The 9,262-nt window shown below is 43.9% G+C and overlaps 1 protein-coding gene across 1 annotated transcript in view; it reads right to left on the reverse strand.

Annotated features, from left to right (window-relative positions):
* Positions 1-9,009, reverse strand: part of TSC22D3 (TSC22 domain family member 3) — a 215,714-nt gene extending 206,705 nt beyond the window's left edge. The window contains exon 1 of the mRNA XM_068249676.1: positions 8,572-9,009. Coding sequence (XP_068105777.1) covers positions 8,572-8,885 — 314 coding nt within the window. The 5' untranslated portion in view covers positions 8,886-9,009. The remainder of the gene's footprint in view (positions 1-8,571) is intronic.
* Between the last annotated feature and the right edge of the window lie 253 nt (positions 9,010-9,262).

Consider the following 9,262-nt stretch of genomic DNA (forward strand, 5'->3'; position numbering starts at 1 on the left):
TGCACAATTTTGTATCATCTGCAAAAATAGCAACATTGCTCACTACTGCATCTACTATGTCATTAATAAATAAATTGAAGAGCACTGGACCCAGAATAGATCCCTGTGGGACCCCACTGCTAACAGTCTCCCATTTTGAGTACGATCCATTGACCACAACTCTTTGTTTTCTGTCCATTAGCCAGTTCCCTATCCATGCACACAGACTCTTCCCCAGTCCTTGCATCCTCAACTTTTGCACCAGACTTTTGTGGGGAACAGTGTCGAAGGCCTTTGCAAAGTCCAAGTATATCACATCTACAGCATTCCCAATATCCATATTAGCATTCACTACCTCATAAAAGCTGAGCATGTTAGTCAAACAGGACCTGTCTTTAGTAAACCCATGTTGATGCTGAGAAATAAGATTATTTTCTACTATGAAGTCATGTATAGTATCTCTTAGTAACCCCTCAAATAGTTTGCATACAACTGATGTTAAGCTTACAGGTCTATAATTTCCTGGATCTGATTTTTTGCCCTTCTTAAATAATGGGAAAACGTGAGCTGTACGCCAATCCACTGGGACTCTGCCAGTTGCAAGAGAGTCACAAAAGATAAGAAAAAGGGGTTTATCTATAACTGAACTTAATTCCCTTAGGACCCGAGGACGCATGCCATCCGGGCCAGGTGCCTTGTCTATTTTTAATTTATTTAGTCTTGCCTTCACTTCTTTCTGCGTTAAGTGTCAGAACACAGAGAGAATCTGATTATTGGCGATCTGCAGTATCACCAAGAATGCAGATATATACCCGATTATTGATGATCTGCAGTATCACCGATAATCAGATATATTGCTAACCTCTGGACACCTGAAGCGTGTGAGTGTTTGGTGCAACAGTAGAAATTGGACCACTGGGGTAGCAAGTGGTCCAATAAGTAGAGACAGACTCTACTGCAGACAAAGACTCCAGGGAAAGGAGTCTTGGACTAGTTTACCAGCAGTGCCCCCTCTGAGAGGCAGAGGGCCCCTGCAGGGAGGCTGAGCACCCAAGGGGTGGGTGACAGCCAGAAAGGTCGGACAGGCCGGGTCGGCAACACACAGACAGATAAAGTACAAAGACAGTAAGCTGATTCGGTATCCAAGACAAGCAGGGTTTGGCAACAGGAAATCAGAATGGCAAGGTACCGAATCAGTTATCAAAGGAGTGGTCAGGAAAGCAATACGTCATAACAGATATCAGAACAAGTTCTAGTCTGAGGTGTGAGGGCCGTGATCTCAACACCCTGGAACTATGCTAGAGAATAACACAGATGATATACAGTATTCCTAGTCTGGGGTGTGAGGGCCGTGATCTCAACACCCTGGAACTATGCTAGAGAATAACACAGATGATATACAGTATTCCTAGTCTGGGGTGTGAGGGCCGTGATCTCAACACCCTGGAACTATGCTAGAGAATAACACAGATGATATACAGTATTCCTAGTCTGGGGTGTGAGGGCCGTGATCTCAACACCCTGGAACTATGTAAGAGAATAACACAGATGAGATACAGTAACTGGCTAAGTATGGATTCCCAGGTCCTCCTGGTTCCACCACACTGAACGATCTGACTAAGGTCTGAGTGCTAACACATAAGCATTCGCAACGCCAGACAACCAGCAACTGAACAGCAGGAGATATATATAGTAAAGCGCTCCCCAGCGCCGCCCAGCTCCCATCAACCAATCCCTGAGTGAGCCGGAATCAGCTGACTGCTCTGATCAGCTGATCTTCCTCCTATTGGTATAAAGAACCTGTCTTGCAGCACGCGCGCGTGTAGCTCTCCATCTGTGTGCACTACTAGGTCCAGACAACCCAGACACATGTTGCTGCGGGGTAACCGTCGCACCGGATGTGGAATCCGCCGCCTCACTGTCAGTACATGCGGCGGCCCCCACACCATTCTTCCCATGTGCACTATCAGTTCCAGATAACCTAGCCGCATGCAGACGCGGACAACCCGCCGCATCAGACGCGGAAACAGCCGCCTTACTGCCAGAACACGCGGCGGCTTTTCCGCTATTCATCACAGTACCCCCCCCCCCCCCGAGGAGTGGACTCCGGACACTTTCCACCAGGCTTTCCAGGATGCAAATCATGGAACTCTTTCTTCCGCATGCATGCGCCAATCTGGCACCCAAGATCTCTCCTCTATGCCATATCCTTTCCAGTGGACCAGATGCTGCACAGAATTCTGCACCAGGCGAGATTCCACAATCTTTTCAATATCATACTCTGGTTGGTCATCCACCAACACGGGGGAGGGGGGGGGAGGAGTCCACCTGTACAGCTGGTTTCAACAGGGACACATGGAACGATCTCCCACCTTTCATGCTGGCTGGGAGATCGACAGCATATGTGACATTATTAATCTTCTTGGCCACTGGAAATGGTCCTATAAATTTAGGGCCTAACTTGGGTGACAATTGTTTCAAGGCCAAATGACGAGTGGACACCCACACCAGATCTCCAGGGGAGAATCTCCACTCTACAGACCGATGTTTATCTGCCTGCTTCTTCTAGGTTTGGAAAGCTTTCCCTAGGTTCCTCTTAACCATTCCCCAAATCTCTTTCAAGGCCTTCTGCCAGTCCTCCAGAGCTGGAAAAGGAGTTGATGCGACTGGCAAAGAAGCAAACTTAGGTGATCTACCTGAAACCACTTGAAAAGGGGAATATCCAGAAGAAGAGCTCTTCAGATTGTTGTGCGCAAACTCTGCAAATGGCAAAAACTTTACCCAATCAGTTTGCGCATCAGCAACATAGCACCTGAGAAACTGTTCCAGAGATTGGTTAACTCTCTCGGTCTGGCCGTTGGTCTGAGGGTGGTAGCCTGATGAAAATGCGAGTTCCATGTCTAATTGATGGCAAAAGGCCCTCCAATATTTTGAAACAAATTGGACTCCCCGATCTGACACTACATTTTCCGGAATGCCATGCAACCGGAAGATGTGCTGGATGAAGAGATCAGCCAATTCCTGGGCCGAGGGGAGTCCTTTCAGAGGGACAAAGTGTGCCATCTTACTGAAACGATCTACTACCACCCAAATGACCGACTTGCCTTCAGACCGAGGGAGTTCACCCACAAAATCCATAGAAATATGAGTCCAAGGTTCATTGGGGACTGGCAAGGACTGTAACGTGCCCATGGGGGCCTGACGAGAGGGTTTACTCCTTGCACAGATCGTGCACTCCCTTACAAATTCCTTGCAGTCAGACACTAAACTAGGCCACCAGGCACATCTAGCCAGTAGATCCTGAGTTCTGGTGGCTCCAGGATGACCGGCATTCTTGTGAGAGTGAAAAAACTGCAGAATTTGTAACCAAAAGGGCAGTGCCACAAACATGACCCCCTCTGGCTTCCCCTTTTGAACATCTTGTTGATAGGGACTCAAAGTGGCTGACCAATCTCTCCAAGTCTCAGTGGCTGCCAGGACTACCTTAGGAGGCAGAATAGTCTCAGGAGCAGCAGGCTGCACCGACTCGGGCTCAAAACACCTAAAGAGCGCATCGGCCTTGATATTCTTACTTCCGGGAGTATACGGGAGTATAAATCGAAATCTAGCAAAAAACAGGGACCATCTGGCCTGGCGAAGGCTAAGTCTCTTAGCCCCCTCGATATACTCCAAATTCTTGTGGTCTGTGTAAACTGTGATAACATGTTCTGCACCCTCCAGCCAGTGTCGCTATTCCTCAAAAGCTAATTTGATGGCTAGGAGCTCCCGATTGCCGATGTCATAATTTTTCTCGGCGGTTGAAAACCTGCGAGAAAAGTAAGCGCAGGGATGCAGCTTGCCCTGCAATCCTGATCTTTGTGATAATACTGCTCCTACCCCCACTTCTGAGGCATCAACCTCCACAATGAAGGGGAAGGCGACGTCAACATGCCTCAGTATTGGGGCAGAACAGAACAGCTTCTTTAAAGTCGAGAAGGCCGTATGAGCCTCAGGTGACCAATGATGAGTATCGGCCCCTTTCTTGGTGAGACTGGTGAGGGAAGAGATGATGGTAGAGTACCCCTTAATAAATCTTCTGTAGTAATTGGCAAACCCCAGGAACCTCTGGAGTGTCTTCAGCCCCACGGGCTGAGGCCAGTCCAGGACAGCAGAAACCTTCCCTGGGTCCATTGAGAGACCAGAAGTGGAGATGATGTAACCTAAAAAAGGCTACCGACTCTACCTCAAAGAGGCATTTCTCAAGTTTGGCATACAGCTGATTCTGTCGCAACCTCTCCAATACCCATCTGACATGCTTGCGATGCTCAGAGAGGTTGGACGAGAAGATCAGTATATCGTCCAAGTAAACCAGAACAAACTTTCCCAACACTTCCCTGAACACCTCATTAATTACCTCCTGGAAGACGGCTGGTGCATTGCACAACCCGAAGGGCATCACCAGGTATTTGTAATGCCCATCGGGTGTGTTAAAGACCGTCTTCCATTCGACCCCATCTCTGATGCGGACCAGATTGTATGCACCCCTGAGATCTAACTTAGAAAAAACCTTAGCGTTGGTCACCTGTGTGAATAGATCGTCAATCAATGGTAAAGGGTAGCGATTTTTCACAGTGATTTTATTCAGTCCTCTGTAATCAATACAGGGGCGGAGACTTCCTTCTTTTTTCTTCACAAAAAAACCCCTGCCCCTGCTGGTGACCGAGAGGGGCGGATGAACCCTTTTGCCAAGTTTTCCCTGATGTATTCCTGCATAGCTAGTTTCTCCGGCTCAGATAGGTTATAAAGATGACCCCTGGGCGGCATACAACCAGATCTCAAATCGATAGGACAATCAAAGGCACGATGAGGGGGAAGTTTGTCTGCTGACTTTGGGCAAAAGACATCAGCAAATTCTGCGTATTGTCTAGGTACACCTTCAACCTGAATGTTGGTATTACCCAGGGTTACTTTCGCTAAACAATGATGATCACAGTGGGACGACCAGCTCGTTAGCTGACCCGTAACCCAGTCTATCTGAGGTGAGTGGATTTGTAACCAGGGCATGCCAAGGATGACGGTAGAGGTGGCCATATGCAAGACCAGAAATTGCAGACTCTCCCCATGTAACACCCCCACCTTGAGATACACATTAGGAGTCTGGGACAAGGGGCATTTACTGGCTAAGTATGGATTCCCAGGTCCTCCTGGTTCCACCACACTGAACGATCTGACTAAGGTCTGAGTGCTAACACATAAGCATTCGCAATGCCAGACAACCAGCAACTGAACAGCAGGAGATATATATAGTAAAGCGCTCCCCAGCGCCGCCCAGCTCCCATCAACCAATCCCTGAGTGAGCCGGAATCAGCTGACCGCTCTGATCAGCTGATCTTCCTCCTATTGGTATAAAGAGCCTGTCTTGCAGCGTGTAGCTCTCCATCTGTGTGCACTACTAGGTCCAGACAACCCAGACACATGTTGCTGCGGGGTAACCGCCGCACTGGACGCGGAATCCGCCGCCTCACTGTCAGTACATGCGGCGGCCCCCACACCATTCTTCCCATGTGCACTATCAGTTCCAGATAACCTAGCCGCATGCTGACGCGGACAACCCGCCGCATCAGACGCGGAAACAGCCGCCTTACTGCCAGAACACGCGGCGGCTTTTCCGCTATTCATCACAGTATGCATGTATGTACGTACGTACATGTATGTATGCATGTATGTATGTGTATGTATGCATGTATGTATGTGTATGTATGTATGTATGTATGTACGTACGTGTATGTATGTACATGTGTATATATAGAGTTTAGCCTCATTTGTATCTAATCACAAGTTGTTTTTTGATCTATCCCCTGTGTCACCCGACTGCCATGGCAAAGATGGCAGAAAAGCTTATTTGAAAGCACAGGATGGCAACAATATAGCCATTTGGTTTCCAACTGCTTCTGTGCTTCTCCCATACTGTTACCGATTTTTTTCCCTCTGATTTTGAATGCTTTCTGCCTGCCGCCAGCACCAACCTCTGCCCTGATTTTGACTACTCTCTTATTTGTACAGTGTCAAAATGTGTAAGGGTCTTCATAAACTTAATTAATTCACAAAGTTTGTGTTCTAGTCTTTTATTTATATGCAAAATGTCTACCGGGCTTTTATTCTGTCATATTTTGGTAAATTACGACTTACGAATTGGAGGCCGAAAATTCTTGAAAAAAATGTACCGCTTTTGACTCATAATTCCAGACAGAAATGCACCGCCAGGGAGGTTATGGAAGGCTAGTTTTCCTGAATTTTTAGAGCAATTTGTTTTTCAATCTTAGTAATTACCTCTTGTGTCTTCTCAGTATCCAATTGGGATGAAAGCTCAACATGGGTAGTAAAATCAGCCCAGCATATAACAGAGTCATTATAATAAAAATGTTTTTATATTTTTGCTTTTTTTATGTAAAATAGAATTAAGCATATTGCCCATAAAGGTAGATCACATATTTGCAGACACTTCTAGATCTAAAGATTATGGCCCTGATTATTAGTGTTCTCCTTATGTGGAGCAACAATGGGGAAAAAAGAACACCTCAATAAACCGCACCAAACTGATATACTGTAGGCCAAAAAATATTACATTCTTTATTGAAACATCACATAAAAACACTAAAAATTAAACATATGTAGGAGGTAGGGCGAAATACCTGAATTATATCAAATAACAATAATCACTACTGGGCCCTCAAAGAGGGAAAAAGGTGCCAATAATGTAAAGTGCATAGTGCGAACAAGGTACCTAGTGCAATCAATTTGTAAGCACCTTATGTGAAGATCACTGGATAACATAAATGCAAATCTGGCCAGCTTGTATTACAGCTTATTTGCTATAAGGTGGTAAGAGGGAGTAACCCTTTTCTGGGTCATAGTAGACAATAGTGAGAAGTTGCATCTACAGTAGAAATTTAAATAAATGCACAAATGTACTCCAATGTACTCCAGCTTGGAGATAGAATTGAAAATCAAGGCTTATTTTGAAAGTCATGGTTTTAACCAGTTCACCCCCAAGGGTTTTTATCCTAACGGACCAGAGCAATTTTCAGTTGTCAGCGCTCCTCCCTTTTATTCCCTAATAACTTTATTACTACTTATCACAAGAAAATGATCTATACCTCGTTTTTTTCGCCACCAATTAGGCTTTCTGTGGATAGTACATTTTGCTAAGAATTTTGTTATTCTAAATGCATTTTAATAAGGAAAAAAAGAAAAAAAAGAAAAAAAAATCATTATTTCTCAGTGTTCAGCCTTTATAGTTTTAAAATTAAACATTCTTCTGTGGATAAAACAAACACGTTTTATTTGCCCAGTGGTCCCGATAATTAAACCGTTTAGATTATGTCCCTACCACAATGTATGGCGATAGTATATTATTTTGAAATATAAGTGGTTATTTTTCTGTTTGTTCTGGCCATAATTACAAGCCCCTATGTAATAAATTAAAATTCATTTTCCCCCATAAAATATAGAATAAAAAAAGCTGAGTCCCTAAGGCAACTATTTATTTATTTTTTTTAAGCTGATTTTTTTTTTTTACAAGTGTTTTTTTTGGGGGGGAGGGTTGGAAGTGTAATTTTATTAATGATGTGTATATATGTATATTTTGTAGGTGTGATATACTTTTTGGCCACAAGATGGCGCTAGTGAACACTCATAGGACGTGTTCACTTTTTTTTTTTTTTTTTACACTTTATTAAACTGTTACATTTCCTGTTTATGTGAATGGACGTAGCCGCTGTTCGCGGTCACGTCCATTCACTCCAGGCACTGCGATTGGGTAGAGGACTGTTCGGTCCTCTTCCCCAATCACCCAGCACGGGATCCCGACGGTAATGGCGGCGGTAGCGGCGGACACACGGCGGTAGCAGCGGCGGGAATGCGCGACGTATTAAAACGTCATGTTGCTGTTAATAGCGGTAAGCATGACGTTTTAATACGTTAGGATGGCGGTAAATGGTTAAGTATTGTTATTACTACTAAACTTGTTACTACTACCATTACATTTTTCCTACTACTAACAGCTAAGTATATGCTGTGTTTTTTTTCACTAAATTTTAAGTTTCTTTTTTACTTATGATTTTATGATATGACCAAAAATATGCTTCAGGATATAAGCAGAAAATCACTTTCAGATGCTCTTTCAGCTGTTATTTATACACATTTAAAAACATGTTTACCTTGCCTTGTCTATATGGAGCTTGATAACATCACCGTTTATTGAAACACATTTTTACGTCTATTTTCCTATAAATAAGTGCATTATGAACTGCACATACATTTTAAATATGAATATGTCCAAACATTACTGTGCATATTTTATAATTAAGCTGGCTATACACAACAACCATACCTCAATTGACATCACTAAGAATCGCCATCGATGATCACATAATGTCATTCACAGATCGAGTGGGTTGCCAATGGAAAACACAATTTTTGCCTAATCTAATGTCTAATAGGGCATACATTTTTATAGTATACGGCCAGATTACTGTAACTGAGATTAACTGACATACCAGCACCACAGAATATGTTGGCGCTTTTATAAATCAATAATAATAATAATAATACCTGTGAAAGAACAGGAGGATGGAAAGCATAGTCTGATCGATGTTACTGTTGCAAATGCCCTCATTGAGAAGGTAGCATGGATCCCTGACCACAGGTTCGAGAGAATCTTGCCTCATGATAGTGTTAAGCTTCTCTGTGTTCAGATTTTCAAAGACCAGCTTCTCCCGTAACTGTTGGAAATTGCTGACGGTCGGACTGCCCAGGTTATTATTCTCTCCGTTGCCTTCATCTATATCACTTCTGTTTGCTAGGTCCAAGCAGCAGCTGCAGCAGTCCAATCCAATAGGTGAACGGCATTCCTCCTCCTCAGACATGTCTGCAAAACTTTCTACACACTACAGCTGTTTCAACTGAAAACCAACTATAAAGACAGAGAAGTTACTTCAGTGGTTCTCATTACAAATGAGCTTCTGAGAAAACATTGTGTCTCTCTAATAGGCACATCCCAGTTGTGACAGGCTGAAGCGTAGTCCTCTCACTCCCCCAGAGGCAGTACTACTGTGACGAAAAGTTATGTAACAGGGCACAAGTGAGTGCAGAAGAGGACAAGTTCTTTGTGTGTGCTTTATTACAATGGAAAACATTGTTACACAGAGCTTGAATTTTTACATATTTTTTTTCAGTATAATCTGAGAGTGATATACTACAGGTCTAGTTACATTAATGCCTATAACATATACACTGTAGATAA

This window comes from Hyperolius riggenbachi, chromosome 8 (genome assembly GCF_040937935.1).
Source record: "Hyperolius riggenbachi isolate aHypRig1 chromosome 8, aHypRig1.pri, whole genome shotgun sequence".
Taxonomy (NCBI): domain Eukaryota; kingdom Metazoa; phylum Chordata; class Amphibia; order Anura; family Hyperoliidae; genus Hyperolius; species Hyperolius riggenbachi.